The sequence below is a fragment of the Poecilia reticulata genome, chromosome 14 (assembly GCF_904066995.2).
Source record: "Poecilia reticulata chromosome 14, P_reticulata-male-v2, whole genome shotgun sequence".
Taxonomy (NCBI): domain Eukaryota; kingdom Metazoa; phylum Chordata; class Actinopteri; order Cyprinodontiformes; family Poeciliidae; genus Poecilia; species Poecilia reticulata.
The window spans coordinates 19,990,679-20,013,951 of NC_088843.1; the positions used below are offsets into that span (position 1 = coordinate 19,990,679).

The 23,273-nt window shown below is 41.1% G+C and overlaps 1 protein-coding gene across 5 annotated transcripts in view; it reads left to right on the plus strand.

The window, feature by feature from the left end:
• The window catches only part of robo3 (roundabout, axon guidance receptor, homolog 3 (Drosophila)), a 174,589-nt gene that overhangs the window by 116,513 nt on the left and 34,803 nt on the right, over positions 1 to 23,273 (plus strand). For 4 of the 5 annotated variants that reach the window (XM_008428408.3, XM_008428409.3, XM_008428412.3 and 1 more), the window contains exons 3-7: positions 13,883 to 14,040; positions 14,940 to 15,060; positions 17,040 to 17,178; positions 17,342 to 17,469; positions 19,943 to 19,954. In XM_008428408.3, coding sequence (XP_008426630.2) covers positions 13,883 to 14,040; positions 14,940 to 15,060; positions 17,040 to 17,178; positions 17,342 to 17,469; positions 19,943 to 19,954 — 558 coding nt within the window. The remainder of the gene's footprint in view (positions 1 to 13,882; positions 14,041 to 14,939; positions 15,061 to 17,039; positions 17,179 to 17,341; positions 17,470 to 19,942; positions 19,955 to 23,273) is intronic. The other variant, XM_008428411.3, reaches the window with a different exon arrangement.

A 23,273-nucleotide genomic window follows, 5' to 3' on the forward strand; every position in this document is an offset into this window, starting at 1 on the left:
CTTGATGAGTAGTAAGTGAAACATCGATCAACATATCTGATGTGTATTTTCTAGATAGTTTTGATGACAGTTGACAAAATGCAACATTTATTGCTTCATAAGTGATGACTGTGTGACGTTTTTATGACGTGAAGCACTGCGAACTGCCTCGTTCCTGAAACTCGCTGTCCAAATAAACTTGACTTGACAAAGTATCACAAGAGGTGGACAATTTGAAGACCAGAGCCTATAGAAATGTAAACCTTTTTGTAAACCAGACATATTTAGCAATATGGAACTGAAAACCCCGTTACAACAACAGCAATAGGTCTTTTGTTCATAGCTGATTTCTATTGTACACTAGATGTTCTTATTTTCTTTGTGCCATGAGAGCAATTTTGCTTGCTTTCCTTTTGGCCTCGGTGACGTTGTTGTTCCCAAGCCAACAGAAATCCCCCTGGTAGTATTTCACTTGAATTGCCTTATTGTTAAAGTGGAATTCTTGGAGGTGGTCGCTGCCACCGTCCTACTATAGCGGTCAATCATTAAAGCCCACTGGGTGGGGGGGCGCCCATTGTTTAGAGACACCGCTGTCCATCCTGTCCGTTCCCCCCGAGGTCGAGTTAAAAAAAAAAACAGTCTTCCTGCTTTTCCAGATGGGTGAACTACAGTAGGCCTGATCGGGGTGGAGGGTCGGCTGAGGGCAACAAGGGGCCGGCGAGTAGGGGGTGATAGGCCAGGGTGCTGGGCTTTATTTGTCTTACAATGGTGCTTCTGAGCAATGCTAAGTGACCCTGTTACCATGCTGTTGAAGGCTGCACGACATAAGCCATTACTAGATTAAAGTAATCCTGTTTTTGGGGGCCAGACAATTGCTTTATTAGCTGACCACACACAGGAGCTTCGGCCATCTCTGTAATGGCCTCGGGGTCTCACGGTGGTGCAGAGGATGGTGAAATTAAGGCTGTTGCATAAATTGCCTCTTCTTTGGCTTCTCTACCTATGTCCCTCACATATCATTTATCGTGATAAAATTGCTACCACAAGAAGGATTTGTTTTCACAATAAATTCCAATTAACGATGTTTAAAATGAACCAAAACTGAGCATATTGTCAGATTTGCTTTTTTTTTTTGTTTACTGTTTGGTCCACCATTTTTTTTCAATAGGAATATTTTAATGTAGTCATATTTTAAAATATGACCACATGCAGTTACTGTGTGCAGTTTAGTTTTACAAACACTTCTTTATGTGTAAACGTTTGCTAACTCCCAAAGAGGTGTGTTTTTCATGAGCAATGTCTGTTTGTGGATAGCTGTGCCCCTGTAAAAGAAGTAATAAAAAGCTTTTTAACGTCACTTTTATTATTATCACAACAGTCTTTAAGCCTTTAAGACTTTAAGCTCACATCGCACACCCTTAGTTCCTTATCACATGAGAGTTAACATATTGCTTTCTTTTCTGTCAAATTACGTGTTAAAATCTCGCCCCTTCTTGTTGGACCTTTTGTTCTTTCCCAGCTTGTTTTCTTTTTACAAATAACTGTCATTATAACACAGCTCCCCTGTTCTTTGTTTCTGAAGGCATCATTTACGTACATCTAAAATTCAAAATACACCTTACATTACTTATTGGTGCCTTTTTGCTGACATGTCACTATTGTTCAAAAGGACACGAGCTGTTTTTCTTTGCCGCCTTGTCGATCAAGCCTAAATAGCGTCGGCTTATCATTTATTCATCTTTTTTGAGAAATGGGAACCCACTCGAGCAGAATAAAATACTGTCAAATACGTTTAAACTTTCATGAGGAGCTTGGGTAAGACGAGATTACGAGGCACGTTTTCAGTTTTGCCATTTGCAATCTATTGTCCGGGCGAAAGAAAATCGTGTTTTTTGGGGGAAGAGCTCCAAGAGATGCGGCGCCGCGTTCTCCAGAGATAAATGCTTGTTTACGTTTCAGAAGGAGGGCGAAAATAAAACATACGACAGGAGACAGAACAGGCGATGCAGAATCGTCTCTTCCCTCCTCTTTCATCATCAAAAGAAACATGTTTGGACCGAATCCATGAAGAAATAAAGAGGTACCATCATTAAGCTGATAGATCTGACAGACTTCACCTTGGCTGGCGCGCTTTCTAACGTATCATTCTTCCTCGGAGGTCACAGGCCTGCACTCTGTATCATCTATTCAGATTAAGAAACCGAGGGCAAAGAAATAAATCACATCTAGCTCTTTTTGATAATGCGATTTTATTGATCCATGCTCAGAAAATGTTTTTTTTTTTTTTTTTTGTTTGTTTCTCCTCACTGCTTCCAGGGGTTTAGACGTCAGGGTCAGCCACGCAGCGGTTCACTTGCATCAGAAACAAATCATCATTTCGCTCAAGGACGTCTTAGCAGTCTGGACGTTTTGTGGCACTAATCCTGCTGCTGTTTTGAAGGACATGTCTCCCTTTACTCCAGTCTGTCCCACGGGTTCTTAAAACATCCTTCGAGCTCAGAGTCGCACTGTCGTCTCTCTAGCAGAATAGTGAATAGCAAAACCCTGCAGAGTTTGATTTGCAAGTTATTGGGGGTTGTGGGGATTTGTGCATGCCCCACTAGGAATTTCAGTATTAAAACATGTTAATAAACGATTTGCAGCAATTGGCCCCAAACTGGGTATTCAACCCAGGACTAAGCCACAAAGCAGCCCAAGAGCTGGATTTTTAAAATCTTCTCTTCTTTATCACTGCAGGTCAGTTGTCTTAAACTCTTGCTCTCCGTCTGAAACTTTGACTTCTCTCTACTTCAGAACACCTGACTCCAATATTAGCTTATTAGCAGAACACCATAGAGCTTCACTACATCATACGCTGCGTTTCCATTGACCATACAATTGCACAATTTGACATCTCGAGAATAAATTTGCTGAATGGAAACCTGCTAATTTCAAAGCAACTGTTGCTTTTCGCTAAAAACAGTGAGCTAGGTTTTTTTTTTAGCCATAAAAAAAAATAGGTTTATTTTGCATAACTGCAGTGGAAACGCCTATTTCTCATCACACTAGTCACATGATCAACAACCAGATGTCGCCACTGGCACAGACCACGAGAAAGAAAGAAGTAGTTGGAGGATCATTGCGTTTTTATTGCGTTTTTCCTTTTCAATGAAAAGCACCACAATTGCAAACCTCTCAGAATATTGACAACATTTTTTAGACAATTATAATGGAAACGCAGCAATAGTGAGGCAGTTTCACAATTTAATTCAAGTTTGTCGATCAAGGGACACATCTAAAAGTTGCAGTACTCTGTCCTTCGAGGAATGCAGGTTGAGACCCCTGCTGTAGGGTGATTGCACTTCAGTGATTTCATGATGCACACGCCATAGTAACTGTAGACGCTCTTTCAGAAATCTTACCTAATTTATCAGTCAGACATGGCAGAAGCACTGTCCAGTCTGAGAAACGAGGAAAGTTTTGTTTACATGCTGCTACATTTACTTTTAATGACTTACAGCCGACTGTCTTGGCCTTCTGTTGATGTCTGTGAGGGTCAGACGCCTCACTTTTTGACAAATGTGCAGCTCTGATTCCAAAACAGCGCAGAAAGTCAACACCATTGTTTACAACTCCTTCGTCTGTTCGCTGATTGACCAGGATGAAGTCGAGCTCAATGAACGAAAGCACCGAAGGGAGACAAGGAGAGCAGACTTGCGTAGGAAGGCAATGACCAGGATATGGAGACAAGTAAAGACTTCACGCTCTTTAAAACTTTAATCTGAGCAGCTTCAGAGTTGCAGTTTTGTGAAGTGGCTACAAATGACTGTACAACCTTGATAAACAGCGCGGTTGCCAACAGGATCATGTTTGGAGGACGGCTATTTGTCTCCTGGAGACAGTAGCTTACCGCCCAGGTTGTCTGATCATCCTCACTATCTCTGCTTTAGCATGCTTACTGTCTGTGTGCTTCATTATGACTGCTATGGATGCGCTGGCACGCATGAAGCACAGAGGACACCTCCTCAGGAACACAGGCTTAACTCTCTGCTGTTTGTGAGCCTCATGTGATGTCCCACTGAAGCAAACCCACAGTGGGACTCCAGTTTTCGTCTCTACCAAGTGTTACCCCCACCCAGCACCACCCTGTGCTCACTGCACCTCATTAATCCTAGCCATGCTGCTTGTTCTACCTCGCTGTGTGACAGGACGGTGTGCAGGGGTCAGACCTTATTAATGAGTGTTTAGGAACGCTTGGAAACCTTCACCTTCACATACATGATTTCTTTCAGCTTGGTAGTTTCTCGCTCTTTTATTATGTGTCTTCCAGGCACATATTGCCATTTTACAGCACAATCAATTAACTATGTTCATTTCATTTACTAGAAAAATGTCATATATGTCAAATATGACTTAAAGAAATTTGACTTTGTAATTTAACGTCTTGAAATTGGGCCACTGCTACCTTAAAAACTACTTTCTGAAACTCCGCCCTCAGGAAGTCATCACATCAACAATGTTTTTACCTGTGTTGCACTGAGAAGTAGGTCGTATAACAAGCTCAGCAGATGAGCAGTTCAACTAGGTGTTTGCTAACTCCAGCTGGCTAGTCTGAAGGAGTTGAGTGGGGGTGCCACGGGTGAGGACTCCTCGGTCAGGTGGAAGCTAGGAAACTGCAGCTCAGAGGAGGAGCTGCGACTCGAAGGCGGGGCTAGGTCCACCCAGGCGTTTTTCACAGTTGAATGGTTGCCACGGGAGATTAAAGAATTTCTCAAATATGCATTAAAGAATCAAGGCAATTCTCCAGGTATGTTTTTGGTTAGGGATTAACATTATAACATGATGTATAGCTCAAAAATGTTGATTTTTACATAATGCTCCCTCTTTAAGTCAATTTAAATTTGTGTGATGGTTTACGGAAAGTGGGAACAGCAGGATTTTATCGACTTACTGGAAACAGACATTTTTCTGATCTGTTATTCATGTTCACTAAAATAGACAAAAACCCGTTTTGCTGCTAAATTATTGAATAAATAGACTGTTGAGCTGAACAACAAAAAACATTTATTGATTTAATCTTATTTAGGTTATTCAACCATCAGCTTGATAAAAATTGCTATTATACCCGTCTAGTTTTCAAGTGTTTCAGAAACCCTTGATCATTCATGGAACTTTGATAAAAATCCTTCTTTAGAAATGTGGACTGTTTACTCTGACATTAGCATTGGGGACGTCTGCACTGCTGCAACATGTTTAGCATTGAGATGCTTTTGTAGGCTTGAATAGCTCTGCTAATAGACTGACTATTTTTAACACAAACATCTTGAACACATTCAACTATCAGCTCTGTTTTTTTTTGTTGAAAAATTAACCCCCATTGGTCCAAGAGAAGCAGCTTTGTCATCCATCACTGTTTTTTGTGGATGTTGTGCATCAGATATATGGGCATACCAGGAATGTGCAACATACAAAGGTTCCAGTCAGAACCATTGTATGCAAAATAATATATATATATATATATATATATATATATATATATATATATATATATATATATATATATATATATATATATATATATATATATATATATATATATATATATATATATATATATATATATTAACTGAGCTTTTAATTTATAAACTTCTTATGATGCACTATTTTGACTTTGGACATCTTTGCATGTCTAAAAGACCCAAACAATGTTAATTTGAATCAATTATCTTTTTTATTGGAAACTTATGCTATAACATTCAATAGTATCAAAGAACACAGTAGTTAAAGTCAAGCATTTCCACCATTTTAGTTCTAGCTGAACAACACTGGCAGGAGTTACACAACTTCATATTTTTTCTAAAGTCAAGGTCGACGCGATGAAAGTCGAGTCGGCTTCGACTAGTCATAGAAATGCAGGAAAGAAGAATATTGGCTATATTCACAGCAAACACTGACAAATGAGTTTAGACAGAATTCCATTACGCACGGTGAAAAGTACCAAAAAAAAGAATATTATCCTGGACGTCTTCAGCAGCAGCAGAGCTGAGCTGTAATCTTTTGTCACTGTGTGCTGCAAAAAGACAGTTGAGTCTGTCTTTTTACAGAACACCGACTGGTGCTCATCTTGCACAGCTGGACTTAGGCTTCAAATTATTACCTTCACCACTTTTTGTGCATGTTGGAACATTATAAACCCAACTCATTATAAGCCGATCACCTCTGATTACAGTTAAATCCGTCGCACCGCTTCCACTGCTGCAGGCGGCTCTTCCTCGATGCGCAGCAGGCGTCTCCGGCGATGAACCGACGTGCTGCAGACAGTGGCACAGACACACTGTCTAAGACACTCAGCTTGAACTATGCTTTCAGATTTTGGAAGCCAGCAGCGTTTTTATGAGAACGTAAAGTTGCCAGGTTAGAAGCTTCAACGTACATTGCGACGCTGATCACGTGGGTGGATGAGGAAGAGCCCGTCATCATGCCAAGTGGCGTTTGCAGTACCCTTTTGGTAAATTACTGACACATTGTTTATGCAATTCAGATCATCTGACATTCCCCACCCAGTTACCCATCTTCCACCTTCTTGGATAAATCAGTTTTGCCATGTGTTTACGACTTGCCGACATGAAACGCAGCAAAGATATTGCAGAGCACATAATCAACTTAAAGTCAACCAGTTGTAGCATCCCTTACTGATTCTTCTCCTTTTATAGGCAGTAAACCCAGACAGGGAGAAAAAATACGGCACGTTCTTCCCAAACTCCTGGGACTCTTTTTTTTTTTTTTTCCTGGGTTGTATGGAAATCATTTCTTACGTTGTCGTCTGCATCGTTAATGGGACCAGCTGCTTTCGGATTGTGAGCCAGGTTTGGTGGCGACGGTGGGAAGGTGGGGGTCCGAGGACTTGCCGGGCGGGAACGGTGCGATACGGGCTGCTAAATGGACTCAGCTGACAAGACTAAGCACAGCAGCAGCGGTGGCCTAAATGGCCCTGCCAGGGGACTAGCTAAGGGACAAAAGAAGATGGAGGGGACAGATTTGGTTGGGGGGGTTAGGGGGGGCAAGCTCTGGACGTTGATGAACAGGTTATATGTGTGTGTGCGTGTGTGGGGGTGTGCGCAGTTGTAGAGAAGTGAGCAGTGCTTGGACAGAGAAGGTCACCCTACTGGGCTTGTGGATGGGGTAATTAAAATGTCCTCTCACTGTGATTTACTTTCATTTACTGTTATCTTTGATTCACTTTTATGATTGGTCATATAATCATTTCCAGAGAGCCAGACCATCTCCTGACATTTAGCACGGCTGTAAAATACTTTGTGGGGGAATCAATAGGCTAAAATAAATATGGAAGACAGGTTTTCTCCTGAGTGCGTGTGCATGTGTGTGTGTGCTGATGCACTGCGGGGGGATTACAGTCAGCCTGTATGTTGCACAGAGAGGCTCATATTGAATGCAGACTCTGTTTTGCTGTATTTGCCACCACAGCTGCCACACAGCACATCCACCAGAGTGTCTGTGTTTGCATTGGGGATGTGCAGGGGGGGCTCGTGTTTAGCGGCGGCACGGACATCTGTCTCCAACTGTGAAACCCCCCCCCCCTGACCCTCCTCCACACGCCATACACACTTCCACAGAGCCTCCCATCACCGCCGAGAACACACACACACTCCCGCCGCACACGCCAATATCCTGTGTGGGCTGTTGTTGGGGTGTAAGGCCTGATAGGGATCAGAGGGGGGTCCTCTCTGGATAATGAGAGTGGCTGATGGAAGGTGGCTTCTGATGAGGGCCCCCGTAGGGCCGGTGGGCCTGGGCAGATATTGCTGTGGGAAGCCCGCTCCACTTTTAGAGGGAACGCAGTAGATGGGGCTGGTTGTGTCTCCACAGGCTTGAAAAGAGGCTGAGAAAGATGTTTGGACTTGGGCAAAAAGAGCAAAAAACATCAGAGTGCTTCTTGGTGTGTGTTCACACCAAAGCAGATTGCTTCATGTCAGGACAAGATGACAGAATGACAGATGCCCAGCCCAATCCCCCTCAGCATCGCCTGAACCGCCTTACATCCGTCTCCCCCTCCTCTTACCTCCCTAAGCCCTGCAGACCAAGGGACCATAACTTCCTCTCTGCAGTCACTCTTTATTCTTAGCAGATTCACATATACTTACAATGCTTTGGTTCATTTGATTTATAAAAGCATTCACTGATCAAGATGTCTTTGGAGAGTTTCACTTAATAGGGTTTCTGCAAATTTCAAAAGTATTTCCTACTGAAGAGCGGCTAAAATCCTGATCTTTTTCCATTAGCGAACGCCCTCTTAGGTCCAGAACGCACCGCTCGCATCCAGCTTTTCACCCTCTGAGCAGATTTTTTGCCTGACACAGGCTCCGACTCAATGGTCCGTCAATGTACCACCAGACTCCAGAGACTTTACGCAGTAGAAGGTAGTGCCAGCGTCAACACAAGCAGCTATAGACAGAAAGCTGCCCCACGTTTTTCTTCTTTTTTTTTCTCTCCTGTGAGGTCCAGCCATAGATAACTATAGCTGGACTATGGCTTTGTTATTGTTATTCCAGACCCCGTAACAATAACAAATTTATCCGGGCGATGTATTGGCCCAAATCATTGCGATAAATGCGGCAATTCTAAACCATTTTCAAGTTATATAGTGCATAATAATGCAAGTGCAGCCTCTCAAAGACCAATAAACTTTAATTTTCTAATGAACCTTTAACACGGGAACTGAAAGACATTTTAAACATCCAAAAGAAACAAACAGAACACCCACAACCCAAAACAACAAATAAAATGGCTGCTGAAGTCTCTGTAAACAAAATTGTCCTTCACAAAAGGAGATCCATGCACTAGGCTGAAGCTTTTTGTTATCCATACTTTGGTAGAAAGAGAGAAAAAACAATCAAGGGAATGGAAACTATCCAGCTTGTTTTAACACAGCAGTAGTAACACAGTAAAATAAACCCCACGTCTAACTTGGTCGGACATTCAGAACCTGTTCTAACTGCCGTATACGCCATCCGACCTGATCTTCAGACTTTCTGTCGAAGCGGATGTATTTTGGGTTTCACGGCTAGTAGTCATCGGTGTGGAAGCCGTCACTGAGTGAAACAGACTCGTGTTGTTTTCAGTATCACAGAGGTGTTTAAAATTGGAGTCAGAAGAAGCACAGAGGAGCTCCTGAAAAGAACACAGCATTCCCTACAGAGGCTGTCGGCTTGTACACTTTCAGTTTGAGATATGCACAAAAAGAATAAGAAAAAAGATACAAAGTTAATATCAGTGTGGCAGAGGAGAGATATACTGTATATATACTTGAGTCTAATTCTTGGTAATTGGGTTTCGTTCACAGACGCCTCTGTCTCATAACCAGGATGACGTTTTTGTTTTTAAACTCTGGGTTGTGTTTAAGAACATCACGGTTTTCTTACGAATAGATTTGTGGAAGCGGCTACATTTTTATTCGATGACAAAAGTATTTTGTTGCTCTTTATATTCCTTAAGAAGAAATCAGAAGTCGGCAGCTCCCTGCTGGTCCTTCTTATCTTATACCTTGTGGGTTCTACTTGGAGCCTGCGCTTTGATTAAAGAACACAGTTCAGCCCCAGTGGTGCAGATTACTCTGGCTTTGTTGAAGGGGTTTAAAGAAAAGGTCAAAGTGCACCCACTTAATATGGGCCCCAAAGGGCCTCATGGGTAATTGTGAGTATCTAATAAACTTTTCGAGTCCTTTTTCTTGCTCAGATCTGGGGAACGCTGGGGGCCGGAGTGAAAACGATCAGACTCCCCCGGAGCCACAGTTTCAGAATATTGTGTGACAGGTCATGACAGCAGTCCTTTAACCTCACCACATGCTAATTTAAACCTGGGGGGGTGGGGGGGGTTCCCTCAGCTGTCCCATTTCCTCCCTCATGCCGCGTGATGGGACACGATCCTGGACAATTTAGTTCGATTCTGCTTAATCTATGTGAATTGTGACTGAGCAAAATGTCAGTAATAGGTATGAAAAAGGTCAGGGGTGTGGTTCTGCATTTCATTCCGAGATTGTAGGGGGCCAGTGGGATTCGGTGTGCCCCAAATGCTCTGTGCAAAGTAATTGGCCGTCACTGTATGGGTCTGACTAAAGCCACAATCAGTCATTTTCTCCCTCATAGACACAAAGGTACAAAAAGCACAATGGCATAGAGGTTCGGGGGCCAACAGAGACTTGGAACGACAGGGCAGCACAAGCAGTCTGTTGATTATGGGAGCATTATTTTCTCTCTCAAATATTAATATGTCTTTCTTTCATGGCCTTGATTCCAAACAGAATATGCTGTTTTACTCCCGTCACACACACACACACACGCACACACACACATGTGCGCGCACATGCAGGCAAACACACACTACCTCCAACAAAGTGGTGTTATCTTGAATACAGAAAAAATTTGTTCCTCCAGCTTTTTAAGGAATGTATACAACTTAAATAGAAATATGTGTTAGAGAACAATAAGTCCTCACAAGGATGGAATGAATGAATGAATGAATGAATGAATGAATGAATGAATATCCTGGACGTACCAGGTCTGTCGGTCGTTATGTTCCTCTGTGACTTCGTTACATTATAGCAACATGTTTGCATCCTGAAGCATGAGCACGTACGCAATGTTCACATTTTATGACCCATCAGCTTTCATAGCAGTTTGGGTCCTGTTAGCATTTATGTCCTGTAAAATAATTCACACAAATACTCAGACTAATGATCAGACTCTGATTAGCGCTATAAATAAACTATGTTACGTGTTTATGTGACTTGAATCTAGGATATTACGTTAACATTCATTTCAGTGAAACGTCGACCTGCCGATGTTGATGGAATCCAGATGCGTTTCCTAGGCTCCATATTGATTAATGGTCATTTTTATTTATATTTGCACCACTTTCTGAGCGAGCAGTTGCTGTAAAAGAAGGCTATACCGTTTGAAGGTAAAGTTATTGTGAAGGTCACATTTTAGATGCACGGTTGGCATCATCTAAACCACAATAAGAAGAACGTTCTTAACTTAACTTTGGAATTTCCAAAAAGCCATCTAACATAAAATCCGACTCAATAACACTTACATTAATTGTGTTCTGTTCAGCCTTTCTCTTATCTCTGAAAAAAATCTTGCTCTTCATTGCTTTCTCACTCCAACATCCATACTAAAGGATGTTGTTAGCGAGGCCTGGTATTGGGTATTTCTGTGTATGAATGTGAGCTCATTGATCTGAAAAATATCAGATTTAGAGTTTCTGACAGAAACTGAAAATGAGCTGAAAATGTTCCGGCTACCAGACGATTTCTCTGTTTATCTTCCATATAAAGCAAAATAGTATTTATTTCTATATTTACCCGGTCAAGTTTGCAAGTAAATGAAATCGCTGAACTTCAACTTAAGCAGCAAGGCAAACTCAGAGAATAATCTTTCCAGCTACTTCTTTTGTAGTGTAAGTCCAAGTTGTGAATGAAATACTGCACATAACCCATGCAATTTTTTTCTAGGAGTTAAGGAATCTTTTTTTTTTGTCCTTGAGTCAGTTTCGAAAGAGAAAAGGAAAGTAAGCAAGAACTGCTGGCTACATTTATACTAGATAAAGGAGTTTTTCCTTTGACATGCACACTTTGCGTTTCTTTTCATGAAACTTTCAAGACTTCTGCCAGACAGACAGCAGGAGCCGTTACATAGGAAGTCAGAGAACCTTGTGGATGATCGGGAACCGCGTTTCTAATAAACCAGATTTCAGGAAATGGAACCAAAATTATTGCCTGCAGCAAAACATGAGAAAATTGTTTTTGTTTCTAGAATCTGCCAATAATGTCTGATTAAGAAAACTTTTCCCTTTGTCAGTCATTAACAGACCAGTCAAACTCTGTGTAGCATCGATACACAGAGTTGGCAGTAGGTATGAAACATAATTCATACAGATTAAATAATAAAGATTATGGACCACTTTCTGGAACCAACGTATGCCAAGATAATATATATATATATATATATATATATATATATATATATATATATATATATATATATATATATATATATATATATATATATATGTTATTTATTTATTTATTTTTTCCATTGTTCAAATTAAAGTTCTTTAATGATATCCTAGGGAGAAAAGCAAGAAGTACTCGAGTTTGGATGTGCTTTTGGACATTTTAATTATTAACAATGGGACCATGTTGTTCTTACTGCTGAATTTGTTTTTATATATTTATTTGGGGAATTTCAGCTCCACAACTTCAAACACTCAAGCGTGTATGAATGCAACTCAGTCACAGTAAGACAGGACAATAAGACATTAAGCATCAGGCAGGCTTCGTACTAATCTTTCATGGCATCAAATACGCAAAGGACATTGCAAAGAACATTTTGTTTGAGCCTAAAAGATAAGAAATAATTCAATTACAATACGAGCAGTTACCGGAAACTTAGTGAATACCTTACAAAATCCTTCTTCTGCAAAGCAAATCTATCAGGTTTTACAGGCAGACCTTTAATACAACAGGAATAAATTAATTCTGTTACTTTTAGCTGTCAGGCTCGCATGCAGTGCATTAAAGAGTACGTTCCCAGAGATCTGATGCACTTGACAGCTTATTTAGCTGGAATATGGAGAAGACTGTGAGCAGCTGTCGGTACAAATAAAGCTGCTAATTTATGATGTAGCTTAAAGCTTTTAAGGTAAACAAGCCAGTAATATCTAGGTCAGCCTCGAGATTCATCAACAATGAGGAGAGCCATGGGTGAAATTCATTATTTGTCACTTTATTTTGAAAATTAAAAGAATTTTATAATAATAATCGTGACACAGCTGACTTTTTGGGTGATGCTTTTTTGATCACCCAAACTCTGAAGATGTCTACATACGAACATATCGTTACTGAAAAGCTGGTTATGGCAAGAAACAATACATTGATGGATTTTGGTTAAAATACAAACTTTAATGCTGCGTATATTAGCTGAGATTAAATGTTTGATGCCTTCTGCAATGTCAGTAAAGACAAAATAAAAAGGACATCTATGGTGTCCAAACATTCCCAATAATGTTTAGTCTAGAATTGTACTAACACCAATTAATGAGGCTTTTGTATTGCCTAAAACCTAGTGGTGCAGTAACATCTCTTACAAACAAAAATACTCTTAAAGTCTCATGAAGAGCTATCTATGTAGTGTCAGCATGCAGCTTTGTTTAATCAAGCTACCATGCTTCCTTTATAGCTGCTGTGTTTGTGACTCTTATTTTAAAGTAAGGAACATCTGCGATCTGAGAGCCTTTAAAATATGAAGAGCAAGACTCACAATGTTGACTAAAGAGGTATTTAAAAAAGCAACTGTGTGGCCTAAAAATAATGTTCACATCTCATAAATATATACCCTGAAAGCATACAAGCTGAAATTCTGTATTCTGAGTAAATTACAGTGGCTGATGAAATTGATTTACTCAATTTGCTTGTTTAGATTATGACTTTGTGTGTGCGTGCGTGGGTGTGTGTCTGTGGGAGTGTGCTTAGGTCAGGCTGAATAATTCAGGGCATTGTGTGCCTCAACTACTGGAGTCTTCATTATTGATGTGCTGGGATGCCACACACTCATGATATGAAGGCAATGAAGACCTCAGGGATACATGCACACCATGTTTCAATTCAGTCCTGTCAAGTACTGTCTGAACAACAATGGCTCATCATGATTTGTGCTTTTCAGCTTCTTGACAGGAGTGCCAGTGAGCGAAGATGTAACACACTCCTGTATAGATTGTGTATATCAAAAAGCCCGATCAACATAAATATGTGGGATTTTAGTAAGAGCCCCATGTCACAACGGCGCGAAGGCAGTGTCATCGGCGTAGAAGCTTGTTCTAACTGTGCATCTATTTGTGCCTCCAGTTCTGAGAGACGACTTCCGTCAGACACCCAGCGATGTGGTGGTGGCTGCAGGTGAGCCCGCTGTCATGGAGTGCATCCCACCCAGAGGCCATCCTGAACCCACCATCTCCTGGAAGAGAAACAACATCCGAGTCAACGATCGCGATGAAAGGATCACTGTAAGCAGACTTCAGCCATACCCCAAGAAAACCAAAAACACTTAATAATGTAATTTTATGAGGCTAACAACAGCATCTGGGAAGATAAACACATCTTATATGTCATGACCTAATAAAAAATTATCTAGTCTTGCCCAGGTCCAACAATTGGGTGAATACAAACTAATGTCTGATTTATTCAGCAAATTTCTTATGCTGATTTTCCTCTTCCGACAATCTTAATTTCTTGAAGTCTTATTGTGATGAGACCTTAAGAAAGACCTTTGACCTCCAGTCAAAGTCCAGAATAAATTTTGGACTTTTGGAAACACTTGGAGATTGTTTTTAGCTCCTGCTGTAAATGTACACCTGGGCTCAAGTTAATCCTTGTGTTGCAGGAAGACATCTTTCACTGTAGAATGTTTAATTATGCAGAGAAGTTTATAGGTGACAAGTCAACTGCAAAACAATCCCCCAAGCCATAAGTCTTCTATCACCTTGGTTGAAAGTTGTTATTTGGCCTATATCTGTTGTATCCATAAAACCCAAACGGGGTTGTCCCTCTGAACAAACACTTGGCCATCAGACATGAACACATCATACATTGATTTGGGATATTGTGCATAAGTGCAGCACAACCATAAAAACAAAGCGTTTCCATGGCGATCAGCTTACAGCTAGAATCATTGTCGAATCATGGAAGCCGTCGCAGGGGGAGCCATCTGTCACATCACACCCTGAACGTGACTGAGTGGCTTTGCTCTCGACCAACACGTCTTAATATCTCGTCTCCACGTTTTCTCCATTCGTCTTCTCTTCCTCCCAAAACTTCTCCCTTCATCCTCTTCTTACCTCCTCTTGTATTTTCCTTCCGTTCTTCTCTTCCACTGCCCTCCCTCCTTCGCTTCTGTCGCTTTCAGATCCGAGGAGGAAAGCTGATGATTTCAAACACCAGAAAGAGTGATGCTGGCATGTACGTGTGCGTGGGAACAAACATGGTTGGCGAGAAAGACAGCGATCCAGCTGAACTGGTCGTGTTTGGTGAGTTACTTTCAAATTGATTGTATCACAGCACACTGCATTTGGTTCTTTTTTTTTCACATTAGTTTGTTGAGGATCTTCTCTTGGAGTCCCTGTGGAGGTTTTGTTTTATACCTCCTTCCTTTCCTTGCCAGCTGTTGGAGTAGACCATCGATCTTTCTCTCCCTGTTGCCCTTTTGACCCCTCTTCTTTTTCCTCCTGTCTGACTTTCGGCTCAGTGGGACTGCAGCATTCTTACAATGTGTATCGATTGTGGGGAGCACACAACCAGCCATTGTTCTTCTTTTACACTTTATTGCAACAGTAACACTTTAGTGTTTTCCAGGCTGTCACAATTTTTTAAAGCAGTCATGATAATCTTTATGAGAGCTTGCAGGGTGTACATGTCTAATTAGGTGTATTTAATATCCCTAATGGACTTATGGACTTATGATTGTTTCCCTTAAGAGTCAAATGTTGATGTTTTCAAAATAATCAGAGGAGGATGGTACAATTATTAAAAATGCAGCTAATAGTGATTTGTCTTTGATTCTTGATTCATATTTAAGAAATCCATTTGATCTGGGACATACGTAATATAGACCACACATGTAAAGTCATTGTTTATGTCTGTTGCTGCACAATACATTGAACACATCATGATAATCCGTGTGTTCACTGATGTCATACATACATTATTTGGTAAGCTGTTATATTTAGAGCAACATAGAAACTCCTCCACTCAGGACTTGTACAAGTCTAGCATCGCTGGCGTCAGGAATAGAGACAGCTAACATGTCTGCAGACCCCACACATCCTGGACACAAACTTTTTAAACTACTCCCTTCGCGTTGGTGCCACAGAGCGCTTTTGCGTAAACCAGCAGCCACAAATTCAACCTTATCTTTATATTCTGTTAAAAAAAAAACCTGGATGTTTACAAGGTAGAAAAAAAAGAATAATTTTAGTTTTTTGTTTTGTTGTATATGTTTACTGTGACAGACTGGCGACCTGTCCACGATGTACCCCGCCTCTCGCCCGGAACGTTAGCTGGAGATAGGCACCAGCACCCCTCCTGACCCCACTAAGGGACAAGGGTGTAGAGAAAATGGATGGATGGATGGATGGATGTATATGTTTATTTTAAATGTCATCTCTGAAAGTAAAGCAGAACTGAGGTCAAATTCATTCTCGCTGTGCACAAACTTGGAGAATAAAAGCGATTAAAACCTGATCAGGTTGTATATTGACTCTTCTTCTACTGAACCGTGCTCACACAGCATTGGTTATTATGGGCTGTGCAGTGGATTGTGATAAATAATTCCACTTGTGTACAAAATGTCAGCAGGGAACTGTTTGTATGAACCTGCCTGCTTCCCACCACAATTCCCACTTTAGTTCTTATCCCCTGAAATTCTCCTGCATATCCCACATCTGAGTCCAACAAGGCATGCAGGGGTTTAAATGCCTCCTGGCTTCATTTCTGGTCTCTTCAAATACTCAGATGTGTTTTTTTTCCAGATATTAAACTTTGTTGTCCATATAAAATCTTTGGTAAATTGCATGAATCTTTTTTTTTGTTTGTTTTTACTTGCTTGTTAATCATTGCAGGGTCACAGGGGAGTTGTTGCTTATCCTCACCAGTCAATGGGCCACAAACGCCGTACGCCCTGAATACGAAGCAATCTATTACAGTCTGCTGAGAACATTAACCTTTAATTTATAATGACATTCACAAGATTTGCTCTGGAGTTAATGACTAATCACAGGAACCACATCAGATGTTTTGTTACATTGAGAAGTACTGTGTATTTGAGATTCTCTCATCCAGATGACTCAATAAAGAAAAAAAATCATACTAATTTACTATCTAGTCAGCAGAGACTATATTCCTGCTAAAACCAAAAACTGACCCTGCAGAATAAGTTTTCATTGAAGCGTTTGGGTTTATTACCACCAAATCCAGGTGCTGCATATCTAAATAGCGGTTCTGATTTCAGAGAGGCCCGTCTTCACCAAACAACCAGTGAACCAGGTGGTGCTGGCGGATGATACGGTGGAGTTCTTCTGCGAGGTACATGGAGATCCCACTCCGACTGTCCGCTGGCGGAGGGAAGAGGGAGAGTTGCCCCGGGGCAGGTACAAAGAGAAACAACACTAGTGCTTCAAAAATTCATCTCACATTCAGATATTATGTATGCATGTGTGAAGGGAAGCTCACGCTTGCAAACAGTTTCTGCGGGCACCCACTTTTTCTCAGATTTCTTGGGCAGAGTCATCCCCGGTGTTGATGTGTTTGCAGGTTTGAGATCCGCAGCGACAACAGCCTCCGTCTGAGCCAGGTGCGAGCTGAGGACGAGGGCACCTACACCTGTGTGTCAGAGAACAGCGTGGGCAAAGCCGAGGCCTCCGGAACTCTCCAAGTACACGGTAATGCTGCTGGATTTCTTTGACATGTGTGAAAAACATACTGACTTGTAACATAATTGAAAGATCTAAATGAAAGTTTACATTCAGTCATTATGGGCTTGATTGTCCACATAATGTGGGGCTTTTAATAACCTGCACATGGCTCTTTTTCCCATGTAAGAGGTTTACCATCATACAGCTTCAATGGTTTCTATAATATAGAAACGTGAGAGCACACGTTTGAATGTGAATGTGGATTTTAGCCAGTGTGATCTACCCCAACATCAAAATTTTGCTTCCAGGCTCCAATATACAGATATGCTAAACTTACACAAACTTTTTGTAAATGTACCGTAGCAAGTTGCACCACAACCGCATGTTTTGTGCAGCCTTCAGCAAGCTTCTGGGAGAGTTGTGTCTGAATATTTGAGTGTTCTTCTTGGCAGAACTTGAAAAGTTGAAAAACATGATTTTTTAGGTTAACTGGTTCCTTTAAGTTAGAGTTAGGTGTGTGTGGGGGGGGGTGTGCGTGCGTGTGTGTGTGTTTAAATGGTTGTTTGCTCTATATCTCTGTGTTGCCCCATGCTTGGCAGATGGCTTTCGTTCATTTGAAGGTCGCACCTTAACACATGCTTTTTGTTATTATGACTAAATAGCTCAATGATTGCTCCTTCTTCGATATTCTACTGACTTTGTACAATGAGTGTACACAGGCACATTTCCATTCAGCTTGAATAAACTTCAAGGCAATAATAAAACCAGCTTTACTTTTGAAGGAGAGAGATGAGTATTCCACCAATTTCTAGTTCATGGTACTACAGTTGTTAGTTGGAAAATCTTCTCAAGCAGCTGGCCAATCGGATATCAGGTTGGAATTAAACTCTTGATTGATTGTTTCTTCAACTGTTTTGATCATTACATTGTGAATTCTTAAAAGCCTTAAAAACATGTTCAAAGTTAAGTTAATAGCAAGTTGCCAGTGAAAGCATTCTACATTATTTCACCGGTTACGCATTGTTAAGTTCAACTGAAAGAAAGATAAAGAGGAAAAAATGGATTTTAAGGTTCTTTCAAGCCTCGACTCGACATCCCTGCGGAGAAACAACTAAGATCAAAAAGCAGCGAAATTGCCTGAGAATAAAGGCGGTCCCTTGAAGAATAGCGAGCGGATGAGGAATCTGTCATTTGCTATGATAAAAGGGAATATTTAGTGTTTTTTTTACTCGGTACAGACACCAGCGTCTACCCACAGAACGGACTGATAGACATGTCAATACGCTCCAATATGATAACTTCAAGAACGCTCTGACAATCAGAGCGGTACAAACACACACTGGTGCAGAAGTGAACGCTGAAACATTTAACTAGCAGAAGTTTGTCTCCGAGTGAAGGAGGGATTCCCAGCATCTGCTTTTAGGCAAATGGAAATTGATTGTGGGTTGATTGTTACAGCTGGCAGCATTGGGTATAACAGGAAACTGAATGTCTCCACTCATCTTCACCTGTGTCTTCATTTGGATCATCACTCTACTGTTTCTTTCTTTTAGGATTAGCTGTTTAACTTTATTAGAATCATTATTTTAAGTTTGGCCACGTCAATATTCTTTTCAACTTTAACTCTGCAAATTTGCTTGTATTTAAAGCTTTAAATGCATTTGGTTCTGTAATCCCAGCTGTATGCTCTGGAAGCACACATTATCTATCTGGATCACTTGGCGTATATTAGGGGAGCAACGATAAATCTGCGCCAATTTTCTTAAGTTTATGAGATCGGAGATCATCAATTGGTTCATACCTACATGAGAAATCAATATTATCCACTGGTCTGATCTGCCATAGTCTGACAAAAGAAAAAAAAAAGTTTCGGCCAAAGTTGGATTCGGCAAATCAGGCTTTTTAAAGCCCAGATATTCCAAAAAAAATATTGTAATCGGTTCGTCCCTTGTGTTTGCGATGCAGCATATAGATCCACATCTAGAAGATTTAATGACAGGTAGTGGCTGACATGTCACACAAATGATGGGATACAGAAACTATGCTGTGCTATGCTTAGCCTTCCTGTTATCTGCTGTAATTCTCACTCTCTCTTGCAAAAACAAATCAAATCTATCATAGAAACGCATTTGTTGTACTATTGTAGAAAAGTTTCTTTCAAACCTTTTGCATTATGTCTCCACTTACTTATTCTAAAAATAACTAACTCTTAATTCTTCTTCCCTCAGTAGCAACTTCCTCACTGAAGAGGGTTGCGGTTAATGGAACCTGGTAGCACTCAGATATTGGTGTGTTCACTGATTGGAAAATAATTAGAATTTTTGAGTTTCTGATGAGCCGGGCACGAGTCGGGAGCGATCGGTGCGAAAGTTCTCGACGCGTCTCTCATTTCACTCAATGTTCCAAGTCATTACCAGTTCATCATCTCATTTGTCTCACTTTTCTTCTCCCCCCCCCCCTCCTCCACCCCGTCGCCTCCTCTAACATCACTCCATCGCAGTCGGACACTCGTGTAAGTATTCCATTTCATTCCATCGCTTGTATATTTGCGTGTGTTTGTGTGTGAGCGATCCCTCTCGGGTTGCCATGTTTCAGACAGCAGCCACTAACGCAGATGCTCGTCTGCCTGAAAGCATAAAAGGATAATCAATTAGCAGTGAAGCCCTTCTACAATCAGGAAGGAAGGCTTTTTATTTCCACCACTCTCGTGCCACGTCATCTAACGATTGGACCTTGGGAAGCAAGAAGCAGGGCTCCCATTAATACCAGGAATCTTAAATTCAGAATCCAAACCTTCAGCCTTTGTCAAATAAATTAAAAGGAGGCAATGTGGCTGCAGTTTAATTCCGATTAATCCAACCTACCCGAAGAATTCAATTTTCTCTCTGGGTTGAAATGCATCTACGTGGAAGTGATAAATGTGTGCTAATTTCTGTTGTGTGTCTGTGAACGAGATGTCCGTCGGGGACACAGAAGCAGGATTCCTTACTAGTTTTAACTCTCCGATGTTCTGGTGTGCGGAGCTTCCTGTTTGCATTCCTTCAAGACAAACATGTAATTGAGGTCAGGAGCTTAAACTGAGGCAGAGGCTTTCAGTCGGCTGCTGTTCAGACTATATAAACAGTGGAGTCGTGCCGTTTTTCAGGAAAAGGTTTATACGGCGGTTCTTAATGGTGGCGGTTATGCTCTCTACCCAACATTAATGTTTCTTTAAAGGGGGGAAAAAAGTAACGTTTTATCTGAGGCCCATTCTGCCTGTCAGAAGGGATGAGGTGAGATAAAGATTTTCAGCTCTTAACACATTTAAAGACTTGAGTAAGTCATGCTGGAGTGATGCAATTAAGTGTGACATTTGTATAGAACATCTCATTGAACTGAGCTAGAAGTCACTGTAGAAAGTTGAAAGTAACAGTCGATGTTAATTATTGAAAATTACTGTTTTGCAACCCCGAAAGACCAGAAAGTCACTTTTACATTTTGCTGACCCTTCTGGGCCACCATACCATGTTCAAATGTAGCTGCTTTTTTGACTATAACCCCAGTTTCATCTGAAGAAACACCAGAGCATGATGCTGCCACTACCATGTTTCACTATGGGCATGATGTTCAATAGTCGATTCTTGTTGTCAAACTTACCTTTTTAGATTGTGGCCGAAAAATTCAAGATTCATTTCATCAGAACATAACGTGTTCTCCTGTAAGCGTACTACTTACATTACCGTTCGTTTTTTTATGTTTGTTTGTTTTATTTTTGTGACACATTTTGCCATAGTAACAAGTGGAGGTTAATGTTTAAAAGGTTTTGGGAGATTTTAGGCAGACAAGATATATGGAGAGGCTGTTGTAACAATGACGGCGGCCATGTTTTACCGTTTTATCTTCTCCCAGCTTTTGTAAGGTCACTGTTGTCCCATATTGCCACCACTTGTTGATCTGTACCATAACTAATATTAATTATGATATGCTGTCTGATACCTGACTGAGAAGATTCTCTCCAACTTCTCTGCCAATTTGGCTTCTAGGAGCAGATTACAGGAAATCGCTAGAATAACAGCTGAATGCTAAAATGTTAGGATTTAGTTTTTTCTCCCCCTTCTTCCATCTGACGGATATGCTCATTTTCAAGTTGAGCTCTACAACATATATATTGCATTGCAGGTGGAAAACCTTCTTGGCTTGATGGTGCAGAGGACTCCGCTTCTTCATAATCATAAACAACACGTGAAATAATGCACTGACTGTGAACACATGCATGTCCAGACAACACAGAAGCGTCGGTTTATCCGTGATCCAAATGAATCCTCTAATCCTACACTTGATTGAAACCATGTGCTTCCAGAGCACGGAGCAAGAGAGAAAACTAGACAGATTCATTGTATCCTTAGGTTTGAACTTACATTTGATCGGTACATCTTTCTTACTCATTTAAATCTGAAAATGAAATTTCATTGGCAAACAAGAACGCACAGCGAAGAAAATATATCTTTGAAGACGAGCGAGGCTTTGAAATGTTCTTATTCTGAGTGTTGTTCTTCTCTTTCCCCAAGGTGCTGCGACTTTAGAAAATAATCAAAGTCCTGCTGCTGCAGTAGCTTTCTTTCTTGGGCTATTTAAAGCATCATCATTCTTTAAGTTCCTTTATTGATGTTGGATAAAGAAGTTGGAGCTCAGGGCAACAAAAGAAAAGGGAAAAAAAAAGGCTACCTTCCAATTAAATGTAAGCTCTGATGAATTATAGCCTGACTGCAATACATAACTCCGTGGAAATAACCAAGTACTCAGTCTTCATTTGGGAGTGAAAACAGTCTGAGGGAAGAAATAATGTTTAAATGTAAGAGCAGGGGTGTGTTACGAGCAAGCGGCGGTCGTCGTGGCGTAGGGGAGTGTTTGTTGGAGGCAACATGTGTGAAACAGCGTCTGGGACTCTGTCAGCTGCCTGTCATATCTAAGCCCCCAAAGGAGCTCCTACTGGAAGTGTGTGTGTGTGTGTGTGTGTGTGTGTGTGTGTGTGTGTGTGTGTGTGTGTGTGTGTGTGTGTGCGCGTGTGTGTGTGTGTGTGTGCGTGTGTGTGTGTGTGTGTGTGTGTGTGTGTTTAGTCATGTGTCTGCAAACGATATGTGAGACGTGCATGCAAAGGAGAAGGGGAGGGGCCGCGGGAGAGATGGGGGCAACATCCTCTGCTTGTGATCACTTTGTCTGTCTTTGCTGTGTGATATAAAACAACACGGCGAGTTTGTGCAGCAGCGGTGGAACAAACTCCCACTCTGATCTCCGAGCGGCGCTCGGTAGGTGGCGAACAGCTGAGCCCAAACGTTTCCCCTGCCTCGATTTGTTTACAACGGGCTTGTGTTGATCAAACCGGTAGCTGAGCTGAAGGTTCAGCTGGTCCCGACTTCCACTTCGTTCTGCAGAAGCTTAGAAAATGGTGATATTTCAGAATCTGCTGCGTGGCTCAGATTAGGGGAGATTAGACTCCCAATGATTGTAGATTTTAGGATTAATAATATCTAACCAGTTAACAACTTACTGTGAACACTGTGCAGACAGGACCATCTGGTCAGTCTTTATTCTCGCTCCGCTCTGGGTTTCCAGACAGTACAGGACAGCCCTTCAGTTCACTGGTCACTGTATTCTTATTTTAGTCTCAAAAAGTAAAAATAATATGAAAACCTTTTGACTTCCAGAGATTTTTTATATGTTTTTATAATATTTTCCATTTAAGTAGGATTCTACTTAAATGCACACGGTTATCGAGGCAAGTTACCGTGGTCACTGATGACTGTAAATAAACAGTTTTCCTGGAGAAGTTGTTTCTTCGCCATTAGCACATT